Below are 20,217 nucleotides of genomic sequence, written 5' to 3'. Positions count from 1 at the left end.
CGAAACAGTTTTCATCGGCGGAAGCGATAAGGTGTGCAACAGACATTAGCAAAGTGTATGGAGTCTGAGCATTTCACTCTTCAAAAGTCCATGGTACAGTTAATTTCACTCATGAAACTTCACTGCCAACTGAAGTGAAACTTGACAATGAATAGTTGCAGTGAAGCAAGCGTTTTATTTCACTTCAATAAAGAATTACGCTTTCAATGTTCCAGCATAATAGATTAGTGAAAGCGTTCAAAATTATGCATTTATAATTTCATTTTTATGGTTGCCGCCTTATTTAGGTAACAGGGAAAGTTTGCAGTACGAACTATTCGCAGCCTCGCGGAGGAACAGTGGCTGGCGGTTATGAGGGCCTGGGCGGGGCTTCACTGCAGACTTGAGTTGTATCCGACTATAATCAACTTGTATTCATTCATATGTTTCCAGAAGCGTTTTCTAGAAGCTTAGTGGGGCAGTAGGCACTTTTGTTGTTTTTCAGCCTGTTTACTCGTTCGGGACTGTTATTCAGCCGAAAAAGTGATAAAACTCCACATGACACTCAGGTGCATGTAGATTATTCATCAATGAAAACAAATTAGACCCACTGAACTTGTGCCTCCAACCTGTTCACTAGACGAAAAAGAAACTGAACATCGCTTTGAGAAGCTTGGTTTACAGATATCAAGAACTGAATGCGAACTGTGACATAAAGCAGGAGGTCTCGGCACCTACGATGAGCTGATTTTTATTTGCTACAGTTATGTTTCTTATATTCAGTTTGAACGTTACGAGAGCCAGCATAACATTTTACGGTAATAAAATGCAACTTTTTTGGTCCCTGCAACATAAAATGTAAGAAAGCTGCACATTTTTCAGAAAATACTTCACGTGTTGATTCACAACCTTTGAGCTCTGGTGGCGTCATTTGACCATTATATCCGTGACTTCACAAAAAATTGAAAAATTAGAATTTTTCTGCTTGAAGCATGCCTCTAAGAGCTTTTCCACATTAAATGTGTCAAGCAAAAAGAAATCTCTTCCTAAAGGAAAAAATTTGTTTCAGAGGCCAGCTCTGGCTGAGACGCTGTGGAGACATGTTCCATAGTTCTTTATTGAACAAGAAGACAGATGCCTTGAAGAAGACAAGTCCACTTGTCGAAACATTGGCTCCTGTTTTCACCTTGTTCTCGTTTTGCTCATAGTTATTTATTCTTTTGTATCTCTGTGTGTATCATATCTCTATGTATCTATGTGCGTGCATGTGTATATAGATATGTGCTCTCTAACATTTGTTTAGTAGGAAGTCGTTCATCAGGGGTGTCCTATCCTTAGGTTGCATGAGATAATAATCTGCATGTCACAAATGCCAGAAACCTCCTACAGTCAGCCAAATTTTGTTGATATGTCTAGAGCTGAAATCGCGACAAAATGCATACGAGGCGGGACCCACAAGTAACGACAAGCTTATTCTTATTTTGTGTATTTTTTCAGATGTTTACATTAGCACCTTCAAATTATTCTCTCCGGGGCACAATAGACTTATTCCATTGCTTTATCCATTGTTCAACACTGTTCTGGAATGTCTAAAAATTGGTTACCCTCATTGTTTCTGTAGTTCTCATCTTTATCTCCTCCACGTCTTGAAAATGCTCTTTTAAGCACTTGTTTCAATCTTGGAAATAAGAAGCCACAATGAGCAAGCTACCAGTAGTAGAAATGATGAGGTAAGGTAGCGTTGTCATTCCACTTTTGCCATCTTGTGCTGCACGCTCAGTGCTTTGTTGGCAGGAGCATTGTCATGGTGCGCAAGCCACTCAACTTGAGTGGGGTGTATTCTCCTAACTGAATTGTGCAACCAGTTGGCCTCTTCAACATAAAAAAACAGCCACCGGCTGGCATAAGATATCACCCGTTAAAGTCCGTCTTTCCTCTGGACTAGGACGGCACCGAGGCCTAGGCTACTGGCGTCAGTGTGGATTTCGGTATTGGTGTCCTCTTCGAAGTGTCCGAGCACCGGCGGCGACTGCATGCATCGTTTGAGTTCTTGAAATGCATTGGCCTGCGGTGTTTCCCACTTGAACTCGACATCACATTTGGTTAGATGTGTTAGCGGCTCCGTGATGCATGAAAAGTCCTTGACAAAGCGTCTATAGAAGGCACGCATGCCAAGGAATCTATGCACTGCCTTCTTGTCGACGGGCTGTGGGAACATTGCGATGGCAGCTGTCTTCTGCTGGTGGGGGCGGATTCCAGATTTGCTGATGACGTAGCCTAGAAACAGAAGCTCGCCGTAAGCGAAGCGGCACTTTTCCGTCTTCAGAGTAAGCCCTGATGACCTGATGGCCTCTAGTACTGTTGCAAGCTGCCTAAGGTGATCATTGAAATTTGTGGCGAAGACAACGACGTCATCCAAGTAAACAAGACAGGTCTGCCACTTCAATCCTGCTAAAACCGTGTCCATTACGCACTGGAACGTTGCAGGCGCCGAGCACAGTCCAAACAGCATAATCTTGAACTCATAGAGGCCGTCTGGGGTGGTGAAGGCAGTCTTTTTGTGACTTTCGTCAACTTCTATTTGCCAATAGCCAGACTTGAGGTCCATCGATGAGAAGTATTTAGCGTTGCAGAGTCAATCCAATGCGTCTTCTATCTGTGGGAGGGGGTATACATCCTTCTGCGTGATCTTGTTCAGACGACGATAATTGACGCAGAAATGTAGGGTTCCGTCCTTTTTCTTCACCAAGACTACAGGGGATGCCCACGGGCTTTTTGACGGCTGGATGATGTCGTGCAGCATTTCATCGACTTGTTGTCTTATAGCTTCATGTTCTTGCGTAGAAACTTGATAAGGGCTCTGGCGGAGTGGTCGAGCACACTCTTTGGTTATATGCGATGCTTTGCAACTGGTGTTTGTTGAATCCTTGATGACGTCGAAAAGCACTCTTTGTATCGTCGAAGTAGACTTCCGAGCTGTTGTTGCTTAATCGTGGGGAGACTTGGATTTATGACGAAGTCTGGTTCGGGAACTACGGTCATCGGGGTAGATGCGGCAGAATCCGAGAGGACAAACGCATTGCTGGTTTCCAGAATTTTCTCGAAGTATGCGATTGTCGTGCCGTTGTTGATGTGCTTGAACTCCTGGCTGAAGTTTGTCAGCAACACTTTCGTGTTTCCTCCATGCAGTCGAGCGATCCCTCTTGCGATGCAAATTTCACGGTCGAGCAGTAGACATTGGACGCCTTCTACGTCAGCAGGTGTTTCGGTGCCGACCGAAATAGCAATGCTGGAGCGATGCAGGATGCTCATTTGATCTTCAAGCACACTCAAGGTGTGGTGACTATGAGGGCTCTCCCGCGGTATCACTTTATCTTCCGACAGCATTGTTGACTTCAACTTCAGGTTGATGATTGCACCGTGTTGGTTCAGGAAGTCATACCGAGAATGACATCTCGTGAACACTGTTGGAGGATAACGAAGGTGGCAGGGTAAGTCTGATCATGAATGGCAATTCTTGCCATGCAGATTCCAGTCGGCGTGATGAGGTGTCCTCCAGCGGTCCGAATTTGAGAGCCTTCCCATGCCGTCTTAACTTTCTTCAACTGGGTGGCGATGCGTCCACTCATGACGGAGTAATTGGCTCCTGTGTCTACTAAGGCGGTGACTGCGTGGCCGTTGAGAAGCACGTCGAGGTCGGTGATTCTTTGTCTTGCGTTACAGTTAGGTCTTGGCGTCGGATCACGGCCGTCGTGTTTGCCTGTGGCTGATACATGGCGTCGTCAGGTCGTCTTTTGTCGGTGTATTCTTTGCTTCCAGACTTTGTCAGGACGGCGGCGTCTCGTTGACATGTCATCTAGACAGGATTTTCGGCATATTCGGCGGCGGCGGAGGATCTTCGTCAGTTCGACGAACAGCAACCGCACCTCCATCGGTTGCTGCTTTTAGTTTTCCGGATATGGGCTCGCAGAGCTGCCCCGTGCTGGGCCAGTGTATGAACGGCGCTGCGGCGACAGGTAGTGGCCTGGTGATGGCGAACGGGACGGTCGTAGAGGGCTCCACTGAGTACCGGCGAGGTAGTCGGTGATGTCACGAGAGCATTCACCTTCCCGAGGGCGCGATGTGTTGCCGGCGAACCCTCGCAATCCCAGGTCGTGGTATGGGCATCGGCGGTGCACATGGCTGGCTTCGCCGCAGTGGTAGCAGAGCGGGCGGTGGTCAGGAGCGCGCCAAACGTCTGTCTTCGTCGGGTAGCTGCGCTGGGCGACGGGTGGGCATGCTGGCGGCGGCGGCGGTGGTGGTCGACGAAATTGCGGCGTTACAGGGCCCTGGCGCAGTCGCGGAGGGGGAGCTTGATGATGGGCGACGGCGGCGTAGGTCATCGCTTCTGGTTGGGGCTGCGATGATTGTGGTTGCACCTCAGAAACTCTGAGTGATCGCTGGACTTCTTCTTTGACAATTTCGGTGATTGAGGCCACTTGAGGTTGCGATGAAGGAAAGATTCTTTGAAGCTCTCCTTTGAAGGACACAGTAGCAATACTGTGAACGTCAAAACTAACTTTTATTGGGCAAACCTGTGCCCACAAAACAGGCTACACTTATAGCACAACGATAGCGGCGAACACGGTCGGCAATGGTAGAAAATCTGATCAGCGGGTCAAGCGCATCGGCTTTTATAAATCAGTCGTCGAATGTTCCAGAGTAATCGCTGGGACCCGCATGCTTTCCACAAAGTTCTACGCGATTCGCGTTGCGCATACATGCAATCAATTACACAAGGTTCGGCGACAACAGACAGCGGATAGAAGCATCGATAACATTCTAGAAACTTGTAGACGCGTCCTGTGCTGAGCGATAACATTTCATGGACGGTAAAAGCGCTCACCCGTAAAAGATAAATGAGTTCACATGTCAATATAATGGCACGGCTTATTGTTTTTTGACACAGTTGAACCTGACATCGTGAACATGGATACAATGAAGTAAATCTAAAATTATAAATTTTTCTCCTATATCAGCGTGATGCTTATTACGAAAATTGCCTATAACAAACACATTTCCACATCTGATGCAACTTATTAGCTATGTTTTACTTAACTCCTTATGGGTTTGGATGATCCTAGCTCATCAATACGATACTGGTAAACTTTGTTTTGGATGAACGGAGTGAATCTACTTGAGTTTTTTTTCTTGTACATAGAAGCACTTTGTCAACGCTTAAAGATGGCATTATTTGAAATTGTGCTTACTTGGTGCCTTTTGGCCGAAGCGTTTCAAAGATGGCGTCTCCCACTCAAAGCACGCGCACTCACTACGTGGTCTTGGGAGGCGAGACTCTCCGAACTGGACCTGGGAAGCCAACTGGCGACCCTTGACCAGGGCCGGCGAGCCGTGATCGCCAGTGGAGCCCTGTCAGAGCGAACCACCTGGGAATAAACCACACAATGACTTCTGTAATAATAATGTTCCTCTTCCTCCTCCCACTGATAATTCGCTTGTGGGTCGTGCAAGGCCTGGTGTGAGCTGTGTGGCAAAACTCAGTGCTCCTTTTCGTGCTTCATGAAATTTTGCACAGTTCATGAACTTTCTTAGTAGAGGAAGTATGGGTGAAAAAATTTTCGGTGGCGTCGCACTTTATTTCGCACGAAGTTGATTTTAAAGGACTGTAATGGAAAGCATTTTCCTCATTTATGACTGTATCATATTGTGGCAATGAGAAATATATCTATTGCTTAGGTTTGAAATGCTCTAGAAGGGTTTTGGAGAAAGGGAAGCTTGAAAATATCACTTAAAAAAAGGAGCAAGATAAGGTTACTCTTCGTTCGTGAGAATAATAAAACACTTAAGGGGTTTGTCTTTATTGTTGCAGGTCACCAGTTCCACGCACGAGCGCAAAAGCCGCACCGTGGTCGGTGTCAAGCACGGCCGCTACATCCTGAAGCACAACTGTTTCACAGAGGACATTCCAGTGGGCATTGTGTTCAAGGCCATGGGTCTGGAATGCGACCAGGGCATCGTGCAGATGATTGGCACCTCCGATGCCGTCCAGGCAGCCATTGCTCCATCCCTGGAGGAGTGCCACCGGGCCAAGGTGTTCACACAGACCCAAGCCCTACAGTACCTTGGTGGCAGGCTCAAGCACCGGCGGATGTTCTTTGGGGGAGGAGCTGGTGGCGGTGGCAGTCACCGCAAGTCTGTCGTTGACGATGCGAGAGACATTCTCGCTACCACCGTGCTGGCTCATGTTCCGGTTGAGGATTTCAACTTCCGCATCAAGTGCTTCTGCCTTGCCATCATGGTGCGTAGAGTCATCGATGCCCAATCCAACAAGGAGTTGCTTGACGACCGTGACTACTACGGTAACAAGAGGCTCGAGCTTGCCGGCTCACTGCTGTCACTCTTATTTGAAGACCTGTTCAAGCGTTTCAATGCGGAGCTCAAGCTTGTTGCCGATAAGACAATCCCAAAGGTCCGGGCAACCCAGTTTGACGTCATCAAGTATATCCGGCAGGACCTGATCACCCATGGACTGTGCATGGCTATTTCGACAGGAAACTGGACTGTCAAGCGGTTCAAGATGGAACGCATTGGCGTCACACAGGTGTGGGCAGTAATTCTGATAGCACGATAGTGATAGTTCAGCCCTGTGCTCTAACCACTGACTACCTGTGCACTATCAGCATGCTCATTGGTCTCCTCCATTTGAGGCTCTTCATCTTGTTTGCTATCTGTGGCTACCATTATTACTGAGGTTAAGTCTCTTTCTCAGATTGTGTGTCTACAGACATGTTAAGCAGTTAGCCTAAAACTACCTCTAACTTGCTCTTGCGGATAGAAGTTCGGAGCTTGCTACAATTTGTTAAGCATTTGTTTTAATAAATTTGAAATCATAAATTTGAAATCATGAAGTGGTACTATAACATAACTTTTTAATGCTGACTGATCGAGCCACTTTGCACAAGTGTTATAATGCTTGTCTGTGTCAGTACAGTGAAAGTCAGCACTACACAATTATAGCATAATGGCAGGATGTGTTTGCTAAAGCAAGTGTCAATGGCATTTTTACATGTGCTGTTGCCAAGGTGCTGACACGGCTCTCCTACATCTCGGCCCTTGGCATGATGACGAGGGTCAACAGCCAGTTTGAGAAGACTCGGAAGGTGTCCGGCCCCCGGTCACTTCAGCCGTCCCAGTTTGGTATGCTCTGCCCCAGTGACACTCCCGAAGGTGAGGCTTGTGGTCTGGTCAAGAATCTGGCCCTCATGACCCACATCACCACCGACATAGACGAGGCATTTATAGTGCGGCTACTACGAAACCTCGGTGTGGAAAACCTTGAACTCCTCAATGGGGAAGAGCTCTCTGATCCATCGGTGTACCTAGTCTTTCTCAACGGCAACATTTTGGGTGTCATCCAAGACCACGTTCGACTTTTGAAGACACTCCGCCTTCTTCGTCGGTCAGGCTACTTGTCCGAGTTTGTCTCCCTGCACACTAGCAACTTGCAGCGTTGCGTCTATGTCTCGGCTGACGGTGGTCGCATGTGCCGGCCGTACATTATCGTTGAGAAGGGGCGCCCTAAGCTGACCACCGCACACCTTGAAGACCTCACAAGGGGGTTCCTGTTCTTCAGTGATCTCGTTCGCAGGGGCATCGTAGAGTTCCTTGACGTCAACGAGGAGAATGACAGCCACATTGCACTCCGTGAGATGGACATCACTTCACAGACGACGCACCTAGAGATCGAGGCCTACAGCCTGCTCGGAGTGTGCGCAGGTATCATTCCATACCCGCACCACAACCAGTCACCACGGAACACATACCAGTGCGCTATGGGCAAGCAGGCGATGGGCACCATTGGTCTTAACCAGCGCAACAGGATAGACTCGCTCATGTACCTTCTGGTCTACCCACATCGGCCAATGGTGAAGACCAAGACCATTGAGCTCATCAACTTCGAAGAACTGCCGGCTGGCCAGAATGCGACCGTGGCTGTTGTGAGCTACAGCGGATACGATATAGAGGACGCCATCGTCATGAACCGGTCATCTATCGACCGCGGCTTTGGACGGTGCCAGGTGTACAGGAACCAGAAGTGCGTCATCAAGAAGTACGCAAACCAGACCAGCGACAAAGTGATGGGACCGCTCGTGGACAGCACCAACATGATGCCAGTGTGGAAGCATGAAGCCCTTGATGCTGATGGCATTGCACGCCCCGGCTCTCGCGTAGAGAATCGTCAAGTTCTCATCAACAAATGGGTTCCTGCAGCCACTGTCACACCTGCCCAGCCTGGGCAGCCGGCGCAAGCGGAACACAAGGAGGTTTGCCATTTCCGGTGTCTATTTTCAACAACTTTTGTGAAAAATTCTTTTTTTTAAAGTGAATGTCATTCTTTGCCTCTTTCACCCATTTTCGTGGTTGGCAGTTGGTAGTCGAGCTTTCATAGCTGATACAGAAGTGTTGATGTGAATGGAGTGTGCTCTCACATAATCAAGTGAGACCGAGTTGGGGAGTGTTCGTCACGGTATGCCAACACGGTATGCCAACACGGTATGCCAACACGGTATGCCAACTCAGGTGCACTCGTTGCACCTCAGCTTTCTTGTTTATGAATATTTAGATACTGTGGTGGATACTTTTCCTGCCACCTTCTCTCCCTGTGATGGCTGATGGGAGAGGGCTCAGACAGAAGAGGAAGATGGAGGTCGCCTTCCACACTGGTGTTCGTGCCTCTGGAGACAACAGATATATGATGAGTCTGCTTATATGTAAAGCCACCTATACTACAGCTACAAAAGGGCTGCTTAATGGCTCTGTTCGCTGTGGAATTATGCAACAAAATATCAAACACTACTTCAATATCCTTGCTGCAGCAAATACATGCCTTCAAGCACGTCATTCCTTTAATACATAAAGCGAATAGCTTTCTAGTAGCATTTGGCTATTCGCTTACACTGTCAGTCATCGTCAATGGCTTTTCCATGATTCTTTTTGTAGCCAAATTGCTCGTAATAGCGGTAAAACAGCAAGAAAAAAAAGTGGAAGTCAGATTTGAACATTGCGATCTCAGAATTTTACCCAAGTTCTCTTTAACAATTTGTATGCACACCCCTTCTTCACTTGTTTTGACCGAATTTTACTGATTTAGTCCGAATCAACCAAGCTGCATTAAATATTGTTTGAATTAAGTGTTCGCAAGGTGCCTGGAAAGCACAGCTGGCCAAGTAAAATTTTTAGATTTGTTTGAAATTACTACAATTTTTAATTTTTGTGTGATGATTGCACTTCAGCTTACAAGATCTTAAGTGCACTTTGTGCTGTTCAATTATGTTTATGTCTAGAAAGCTGCCTGAAAAGAAGTTTTTGAAGAAAATTGAATCAGTAGCTTGTCTAGTCTAATCAACCCTGCAAGGAAGTATCACACTAACATCCGTAAACAAAGTCACTACTTCAAGGGCAGGGTTGGTATGACAGTTTGCAAGGGAATAATATTTACAAATGTGTGCACAACCTTATTGTAATTGTGGAAAATGTAATAAATGATAATATTCACATTCACACAATACATTGAGAAAAAATTTTAGCAGTGAGAAGAATGCACTCATTCAGGAGAAGCATTGCATACATGTAATACAGTTGGTACTTTGATACGTTTTTAAGAAATCAAGGAAAAAAGAATAACAGGGAAGAAAGTGCCCAATCGCCACAGTAACATCTGAAACAGCTCTGAAACATTGCAAGGGACACATACTATGTTCCGTGACAATGCCCTTTTCTTACTCCTAATTTGCTTTACTGCTTAACATAACTGTACAGCGGCAAAGCGAACTTTAGAGGACTGTCAAAATAGTTGCGTCGTGACATGCTTGACGGGATTGACGATCACATATTTCCTGCGTTTCATACTTTCGAATTTCGAACATTACAGAATGGCAACCCATCAAATGGGATGAACATAATACTTAGGAGTCTATGGGCTTTAGGTCAAAACTGCGTAAATGTGACATAGCAGCCGGGAAAACACAACAGTGAGGAACGTATCGCTGAGTTTGTACTGTATAACTATGCCGAAAGTAAGACATTTGCATTCTATGGCACAAATAATGCAGGTGATGATGATCTAATTCATATGACCGTTCCTTGATAAAATAACAGCAACATGCATTGCTGAGTAACAACACAGAAGAGTACAAAGTACAGGCTGCAAAGTGGTTTTTCATTTCCTTCGATTTATATTGAGGTGTACATTCGTAGATGGTTGAGTGAGTCGGTACCGTCACATCTTGCAGTGTGAATGAAACAGCCTAGAGACTAAGGAACGGCGACACAACATGAGTAAAGATGCAATTGAACCTGTGGTTTTAAGACTGTTAATGAATACCGAGGGAAGGAAAAGGCACTTTAAGCAACTGGGGAACAAAGAAGAAAATGAAATAAGTTCACCTGCATGGGGTTTTCATGATAGTGTTATACTCGTGTCACACAGGCACCCGGGAACCCCTTTCAACTCCTTCATCTTCATCTCAAGGGAGGTGTGCTCTGTGTCACACAATGGTTGTTGCGCTAAGGCAATTTATTGGTGAAGGGAGTTTGGCCATATCCTTTGATAGCGGAAGGGGATACTCTTGTTCTTGCTGTGTATGAGATACAATTGAACAATTTAATTTTGTCGGCATTGGCAGCACTTACATGGTCCAGTTAAGGGAATGTACCTGGCCCACTTTCAGTCTGTGAGAGGATCATCCCATGTCAGCACTACTTTGGTGGATGTGATAAAAAGAAAAGTGCGCATCTGCAAATTTAATGAACAGGTTGGTGGAAGCACGCATACTGAGAGTTCTTGCAAGCCTTTCACTTTTGTACTTTTTCTTGTATTTTCTAGTGTGACCTAGAATTACTTTGTAATTTATTGTGCTGTCACAGTAAAGACAGCCAATTGTAGTAAGCACTTGTGTTGCTCCCTTCTAGATCATCTTTCTCTGTGGGGCTTAAATTGAAGCTACAGCAACAACGTATCTATCTGTGTTCCCGTATTGTGAGAAAAACGGTTGTCCTAAAGAACAGACTCGTGGCTAGTTGGTACTGCATAGCTTGATGTATAGCACAATAGGGCATTCAGAATGACAGAGGAGAGGAACACGCAGCGCTGCTTACAACTGATTGCTTATTGCATGTGGTCGCTACATAAATAATAATCATCATCATCAGCCTGGTTACGCCCACTGCAGGGCAAAGGCCCCTCCTACATAAATACTTTCACACAACAGGAAGAAAAGTTCCAAAACATGGACTTAAAGAATGTCCAAATAGAGCAATAATTGTGTGAGTTAGCCATCTGTTTCATTGTTGAAAAAGAAATCTTGTTCCTAACATGGTGGCGGTCTGTGACAGATGGTTATGCTGAAAAGTAATCTGTTTCGACAGTGGTTTGTTCCCCTGCTTTCTTCCCATTGCACAATGGTATACGTATAGTGACCAGCTGTAGTTAACAATCGGTTGTTAGCGCTGTGTCTTCGTCTCCTTTGTCGTCCTGCATGTCGTTTTGCATTGTACCTCAAGTACTGTCATTATAGAAACACATTTTGTTATTCGTTGTTCTAATTGAGTACGAGGAATAAACCAAATTTTTTGTATTTTTTCATAGCATACACACAAATCATCAGTAAAGTAACAAAAATATTTGGGGCAATTTATGTCGTTTTCAGAAAGGAATTTGGGAGCTAAATCGTTTGGATCAACACAGGTTCCTGTGACTTACAAGGGCCTGGAGCCGGTGTATGTGGAGAAGGTGCTCATCACTTTCAACACGGAGGAGTCATTTTTGATGAAGCTGCTGCTGCGGCAGACGCGCCGTCCCGAGATCGGTGACAAATTCAGCAGCCGCCATGGTCAGAAGGGCGTGGTGGGCCTCATCGCGCAGCAGGAGGACATGCCTTTCAATGACCAGGGAATCTGCCCCGACCTCATCATGAACCCGCATGGGTTCCCCTCCCGTATGACAGTCGGCAAGCTCATCGAGCTGCTTGCAGGCAAGGCAGGCGTTCTCAACGGGAAGTTCCACTATGGCACAGCCTTCGGTGGATCCAAGGTTCGTAGTTGGGCCTGTTGACTCGCCCACTTTTCGTAGCAGTAAATTAGCTTTAGGCACGGCTGACTGGAATGCACTACATGGAGACAATACACGACAATGGCTTGAATAGTGTAACAGTTCTACTCCATTCGTGTTTTGCACCTCATCAGTGGTCTAAATGGCACTCTAACTACATTGTCACCAGGTCAATAAATGTTGTTGCTGGGATAGCAATGAACCAGTGCAAACTTTCAACTATAGTGAGGTGAAAGTTTGCTCTTATTCGTGTGTCTACGTTCTGTTTTGTGCAGTATCTTTTTCCTAAATGTTGCCATAGGATTGGCTGGTCATCAATGGCGGTAAAAAAAGAATAGAATAAAGTGGAGGCAATCGTTACGTTACTCTGGCCTAGGAATCTTTTATTGCACTTACAAAGTTATGTTTGTGCAAAGGTCACTATCCAGACACATCTAAAAATGCCCATCAATAGGTGTAAAGGGGTCTCTGTAGTTAACGCAGCAAACAATATGTACTATATACAGCTTTGCACATGAAAAAAAAAAAGCACATAAAACAGAAAGAAAAGTGAGAACTGCACGAAAGGTTAGTGCCATGTGACATGTCTGAAAGTAATGCTGATACACAGCTAAAAAGGACGAGCTTACATGTTGACTGTGAGCTGACGGCAAAGCAAGAAGCTTATGTACGAGGTGGTACAGTTTGCAGGGCACTGGATTATAACACACAGACATAAGTGCCCGAAAAGAGTAAGACATAACAGTGTCAATATGATGTATAGGCTGTCTAATGCACATTTTATTGTAAATGAACTTAGTGTACGAAATTTGTTAAAAACTCAGTGGTTTGTTGACCCCTTAACTAAGAAGCACATCTAAAGACGTGTTGCCATGTTGACCACGCCGTGAAGAATGTCTTTAGGCTTACGATTCTCTCGCTGGGTGGAAAAGCATGATTCGAAGTAAACATATTGTTATTGAAGGAGTGTATGTGCAACCATCTCTTGGAAAAAAATAATGCATGGTGGTGATATGGTTGAGACATTTTTCTAGATGATTCCACTTAAATTTAGTTGGCTATATAGTTGACTGTAAACTGGGGAGCGTGTGTGTAGGTGCACGAGTCTCTCACTGCGTATAAAAGCGCAATTCAAAATAAACATTTTTCATCAAGCAGAATATGTTCTGCAGGTCTGGGAAAAAAATAATGAGTGGTGCTGAGACGTTTGTGTTTCAGGTGCCACTTTGCTTCTGCAGACAGCAAAGTGGGAACACATAGGGGGGAGTGCATCTACCGACGCACGACTTTCTGAGCATGGGAACTGTTGACTTTGGCACAAATTGTTCCAAACTTCCAAACACAGATTCCCCCATAGAGGCAGCAAGCTTTGCCATACAGTGAAATTTGCCATACAGTGATATTGCGGTGTTGCTGGAGAACAGTGACGACTCCGACAGCAGCTGTGTGATCGAGCTTGACAGGGATTGGCAGTGAAAGCAACGACAGAGAAGACAAGAATGACTTGAAAGAGCCAGTCACAACAGCTGTGAATGCCAAAGAATGGAATGGTGGTGAAGCCACAACAACTCACTTTGTTTTTGAAGGAAGTCCTGGGAAGGACTGTGATGTAGCCCAGTGTGAAATGAAAAGGAGCGTAACGGAATGTTTTAAGTAACTCTTAATTATTTGGCATAAATCAATGTTTAGTAAAAAACCATTTTCCCTGTTTAAAACAAAATTTAGAAAAAAGAAAGAAACTCCCGAAGGCGTAGTTGTCCTCGAGGAAACATTTCCCCAGTAAAGGGGTTAACATGAACGATGGCTCTGATAGGTCTAGACAAGGCGTAGCACAAAGTTGGAAAGAATGAAGTTCGGCTGAACTCACCACCACACCTTTTCAAAGAGGATGCTGAGATTGTCACATTGTAGTGATGCTGAAGAACAAGGCAGTGCCAGAACTGTGAGGCACGAATATAACTCTTTATTGGGCAAGCTTGTGCCCAGAAAAACAAGTACTAACACTCAAAGCACAACGATAGCGGCGGGCACAGTTGTTGGTCATTGAAATCTCATCCATGGGTCAAGTGTGTTGGCTCTTTATGCTTGATGCGTCTTGCATGCCAGCGTAATCACTGGCGCTTAGGTACATTCCAGAATGTACAACACTATTTGTGTCGTGCGTGCAATCTGATTAGAGGAGGATATTTCACTTTAAAATTGGCGACATCATTTGAGAATGTTGCGATGCATGTAGGCAAGTTTTGCACCTAGTGATAATTTTGTAATGGTTCGCCAGTGAAAAATTAAGTGATCAGAAAAAAAAAGTGCACATCCCACACACTGTGGAAATCTGTGTCATGCAAAGCAAGCTGGCTATCGGGCATTGTTTGGGGTTTTGCAAAACGATATTAGGTCTACGAATGCATTCCTGCAAATTGAGCATTTGTGTATATGACGGCAATAGCACGACAACAACCACACTGTGGGCAATCGTATGACGGCAGTGGCATGATTTCTGTGCTGGCTGTTTGGCGCGAGCCTGCAACATGGCAATTGTTGGGTTCTATGTAGGTAGTGGAGAAGTGTATGCTGGAGAAATGTGGATTATGACGTTATTAGCAATTACATGTTAATATGGGGTGATCACTTTTAAGTTTTGTGGAATATTTAGGAATCGCTTGTTGCAGGTAACATAATTCTAGAGGCAGGCAATACTTGCATGAGAAATCATAGCACATATACAACTAATTAACAAAAATCACTAATTAGCCTCTTGATTAGTTACTTTACGGCACATATTGAAATTTAAGAACTGTAGCCAGTGAGTTTGCGAGGTGTATCTATTTGGAATGAAATTCCAGAATGACAGACGCACACCATTAAACTCGCTTTGGAAATGCACCATCGTTCTGCTTACTTTTTTAACAAGATGCTGCTTTATGCTTTGAAGCACAAAGGTAACTTTAGTGTCTATGTATTTTGTCCCATGCTTTGGGAAATACATATCTTGAAATAGGTGTCATCCTGGAAATTCATTTCATGTGAATATGTCTTAAACTCACCGGCTACAATTAGTAAATTGCACTGTGTGCCATAAAGTAAATAATACAGAAGTTGGCTAGTTAATTTTTGTTAATTTGTTGAATTTGTTTTCATTTCTCACGCTAGTAATGTCCGCGTCTTCAAATAATCTGGCGCAGTGACTAGAATTACCCTATCTGCCATAGTTGATTTGTTAAAAATCCCATGAATCTTAGCAAGTATCACCCTGTACAGTCGTACGTAAGTATGGCTATCTTATGTGGTGCATGTTAAAATGACGAATGGCATTTGTGCATCGGTGAAGAAAACTTGAAATCAACTTGGACAATCCTGAACTCTGTGCAATGTTGCACGGTTTCTACGTAGCATAAGCTGCTACAAGTAAAGTACTGGACACAGTGGGCCACTCCTGGAGATACCACAGTCTAACACTGAACCTCAAAGTGCGAGCTGTCACAAGTAAAGATGACGAGGATGTAGTACAGGGTGCCCACCCCGAGTGTTTAAAAAATCTGGCTGGCTTTGGAACAAGTGAAGCACGCATACGATCTTGGCCTATGGTTAAAGCGCAAGGCTGCTGTGCTCGACAGCAGAGGTTCAATTCACACATCAGTCATGCATTATTTTACTTAACGCGAGGAGAGACAGCAACTTGCCTACCTACCTACCTACCTACCTACATACTGCAGAGTGCTGAGAATGAGGTGTAGAATGCTTCACACTAATAGGTAAACAATGTACACGTGTCATAGTTCATCCATGTGTTTATCCATCCAGGTGCAAGATGTGGGTGAAGAGTTGATTCGGCGTGGCTTCCACTACCAGGGCAAGGACTGCCTGACCTCGGGCATCACGGGGGAGCCTCTGTCAGCCTACATCTACATGGGCCCCATCTACTACCAGAAGCTGAAGCACATGGTCATGGACAAGGTGCACGCCCGGGCGCGGGGTCCTCGGGCTGTGCTTACTCGGCAGCCGACCGAGGGTCGGTCACGTGAGGGCGGGCTGCGGCTGGGGGAGATGGAGCGTGACTGCCTCATCGGACATGGCGCCAGCATGCTGCTTCTCGAGCGGCTCATGCTGTCCAGCGATGCTTGCGAGGTAGGCATCAGGAGAGCAGCACTGCGCGGGCAAAATTTTTCAGGCGGCCCGACTCAGGCCTGTGCCTGCAGGACCGAGCACATGACTGTTAACGAGCCCAGCCTGTGCCTGCCGCAGGAACTTAGTCTAAACGTGCCTTAAAACTGTCTTTGCTTAGGTGGTGTATTCTAAGACATTACAATGCAACCGCATGCAGTCACAGTGAAACATTGCGGAAAACGTTTTTTGATGAAGCACATGTAGAACTAACATGGAAAGACCGAAAAGCAAGACGTGTACAAAAATTTTTGTCAGTACATGTTATTCAAAACTCTTGCATACACTTCACGTTGTAAACCTCAAGGATTGCACACACTTGTAAAGGAAATTACGGCAGAACTCATCTCATGATAACCGTCGATGGTGATGCGAATAGCATTTGAGCTGTGTAGTGACAGGCCCTATTCCTGAAGTCGCATTTATTTAACATGTAATAATTCTGACACTTTTGTTGCTTCAGTTATATGCCACATACGTACTCTGATATCAAAATGAGAACAAGGTAAAAGCGGGAGGCAACATTTTGACATGTGGACTTGTCTTTTTCAGGGCGACAAGGCATATGTCACTTTGAAGAAGACAAGTCCACTTGTCAAAATGTTGACTACCGCTTTTACCTTGTTCACGTTTTGTCCATCGTTTTCAATTTCCATCTCCCGCCTTCCCCTGTATACTCCTATATCGTCGCACTTCTTTATGGCAGTGCTTGCCAAGGTCGCCCATGAGCATGCTGGTAGAACGACGACAGTATGATGTTGACACAGCAATGATGGAATGACAAAGGAATCATATCGCTAGAGTGACAAAGGTGGTATAACGATGATAGCATGATGATGGGATGGTGTTACGACAACAGCATGATGATTACAAGAGGAGGACGATGAGATGGTGACTGTTTGGTTGGTTGTGTTTGGTAATGATGGTGGGATGATGACGGTATAATCGCACTTGGATGAAGAAGCTGCAATGACAATGGCATGACCAAGGCAGAATGATGACAGTGGTGGGAAAACATATGCGTGATGGCGTCTGTCTGACGATCATGCGCTGATCTCAATGGCATAAAAATGTCGGCACAATCACTATTGAATGTCGACAGCATGATTACAATAGCATGACAAACCAGGAATGACGTCAATGGATCGACGAAGGTGGTATGACGGTAACTTGATAACGACAATGGGATGATAGTATTGAAACGATGACGATGGTGAAACGACAGCATGATAATGATGGCGTGATGACAGTGGTATGGTGACGACTGTGGGACAACAATGGCATAAGGATAGTCGGATGTTTAAGTTACAATGATGAGACTGTAATGACTGCGACAGCATCACGACGATGCTATGACAATGAATGCATGAAGGCTACTGTATGACGACACAATGACGATGCGGCGGGACAACAGCATGAGAAAAAATTAGATGATGGCAAGTGTTTGCTGACAATGGTGTGTTGAAGACTGTGTCACAAGGTCTGTGTGACGACGATAGTGTGACGATGGCATGCTGGGAGCTGGATGACGAAGCTGGAGTGACTACAATGGAACAACTACAACAGCATCATGACTGTCGAGTGACATCGAGTGCGAGACGACTGTATGACAACGATGACATGACGATAATAGCATGGCTAGAGTCGGATGAGAAAACTGTAATGCTGATAGTGCAAAGACTATCACAACAAGATCATGACCCCGAGCACATACCTAGCGGCCGAAGCTATTAGAAAACTTGGGCCACTAGGTCAGCATAGACGGTGTGATGACGAAAGCATGACGTGAGTCAGATCACAAAGATGGAGTGAAGACGGTTGTACGACAATGACGGCATCAGGATGGTGATGTGACAAGGAGTGCACAACGAGTGTATGACGACAATGGCGTGATGATGATGGCATGACAAGAATAAGATGACAAAGCTGAAATCATGACGGTGAAATGACATTGACAGCATCATGACCACGAAGCCATACCTAGTGGCCCAAGCTATTAGACAACTTAGGTCACTGGTCAAGGTAGAAGGCGTGATGACAATGGCATGATGAGATTAAGATCACGAAGTTGGAATGACGACAATGAAACGACCACAGTGTCATTACGACCATCACATACCTAGTGACCCAAGCAAGTACATAGCTTAGGCCGCTGGATCAGTGCAGGAAGGTAGAAAGAAAGATACGGTAGACTTTCTTTTAAGAGAAACTCGAAGAAACCATGAAAATTTGTTCGTGTTATCAGAAGTTTGTCTTATCAGAGGAACAATTGGCAACATGACCAGGTACTTCGAGATATCTTACTTCAACACGGTAAAGGAAGTACAGTTGCCGACCGTTTATTCGGGCCTCGTGGGGACTGCGGAAATGTCCGAATAAACAGGTGTCCGAAAAAGCAGATTAAGAAAAAAAAAGAGAATGAAATCCTTTATTTCCACGCACTTATTCGGGCTCGGCAGTAGGCTTGAAGAAATTGTGAATGCGCCGTTGCATGCTGTTTGGTTTACGCGCAATCAGATAAGCCTGAATCTCGGATAGGGTCGTACGGTCACTATAGGCGGCAGAAAGCACGGTCACTGCTTGTACGCGCTCCGCATACGACGGCAGCGTAACACACGGTGTGTCATCTTCCGACTCAGAGTCTTCGTCCGGCGGTGCAGCAGAAACCTGATGAATGATCTTGCCGTCTTCAGGTTCTGCGCATGTCAGTACAGCAGTGTCAGCACCTGTGAAACTGTCAAATGAGACGGTGTCCGGAATTGCAATGCAACCACTGCGCAGGTCTCGGCAGAACATTTTCCGCGTCAATAGGGAGCACATAGGAAGGCGACAAATCTTAGGCCTCCCGGCACCCGCTTGCCGGCATTCCCCAGCGCAGTCTGCACGGGCACTGTTGGCGCCATTAGACACTTGATGCGATGTTTCCGTATGCTGCGTTGGATCACCGAAACCTTGACACAGCACACAAAGCAAACACCACCGTGCCGACACCAGTCGCACAAACGAAAAATGTGGCCTGCTCGCAGCGTCGCTTGAAGAAACTAGTCAGCTGCTGGATTGTCTTGACATGGCTTACTAAGCTGAAACCAGAACTACTGTAGAGCCACTTTATCGAACCAGGCAGAAATGATGATGAGCGGGGATTTCCAGTAGCGCCACTTTGTGGGGCAGCAAGGAGGCTCCGTTCGAAACAAAAATGGCGTTCAGCAAGTCGAACCATGCACCGGTCAGAGTCTGTGCATGGTGCTCTCGATCGAGTTGGCTCAAGGAGTGTCCGAAAAATCAGACGAGCGGTTGCAAGTGTCCGAACTTTCGACAGTTGTTATACATTATGGTCTATGGGGAGAATGGCGGTGCCGCGAAGCTGACCAAATAATCGGGCATGTCCAAATTTTTGGAGTCCGGAAAATCAGTCGGCGACTGTAGACTTAAAATGAGGGAAAAATGACATAAAAAGCATTTATTTAGCTGAACTTAATAGAAAATTGTTTTCAAGTGTTACTCTTGCTTAGTTTCATCCAGTCTGTGAAAGATGTTTGGCACTTCTGTGCAAACTGGCAAGCAGCTGCAAACGATGTCATCTCACCTGATGACCTTAAAAATCCTTCTGTGCCTTCATGCTGCTGGAAACACGTTCACTAGGGAGTTAAAGCAGGCACCTGCCACCTCACAGGTCATCGGTGCAGGCTTTGAGCTAGCGAAAGTACGCAGGAGCGCAACCTAGAGGAAAGTCTAGGTGACATTGAGTGACGTGGGGAATGAGAAACGAGGCGAAGCGTCGCGGAGGAGGAAGATAGGCAGATACGCGCTGGGTTGACCTCCTCTGGCAGTTGCTACAGGTTTCGTTTGCGATACGGATGTAGCGGGTTCGTCTCGTGATAACATAGTCCTCGTGCACCGTACGCTGTGTGTGCGAGTGAAAGCGTGCGACGGTGAGCCGATGATGGCAGCTCAATCTCGCGTGGCAG

General features: G+C 45.7%; 1 protein-coding gene across 1 annotated transcript in view; it reads left to right on the top strand.

The window, feature by feature from the left end:
• Polr3B (RNA polymerase III subunit RpIII128) overlaps positions 1 to 20,217 on the top strand; it is a 47,596-nt gene that overhangs the window by 2,406 nt on the left and 24,973 nt on the right. The window contains exons 2-5 of the mRNA XM_075698445.1: positions 5,849 to 6,580; positions 7,062 to 8,303; positions 11,726 to 12,070; positions 15,890 to 16,213. Of these exons, the coding sequence (XP_075554560.1) occupies positions 5,849 to 6,580; positions 7,062 to 8,303; positions 11,726 to 12,070; positions 15,890 to 16,213 (2,643 nt within the window). The remainder of the gene's footprint in view (positions 1 to 5,848; positions 6,581 to 7,061; positions 8,304 to 11,725; positions 12,071 to 15,889; positions 16,214 to 20,217) is intronic.

The sequence above is a fragment of the Dermacentor variabilis genome, chromosome 7 (genome assembly GCF_050947875.1).
Source record: "Dermacentor variabilis isolate Ectoservices chromosome 7, ASM5094787v1, whole genome shotgun sequence".
In the NCBI taxonomy this organism is placed as follows: Eukaryota; Metazoa; Arthropoda; class Arachnida; order Ixodida; family Ixodidae; genus Dermacentor; species Dermacentor variabilis.
This window is presented reverse-complemented; position numbering and strand designations above follow the sequence as displayed.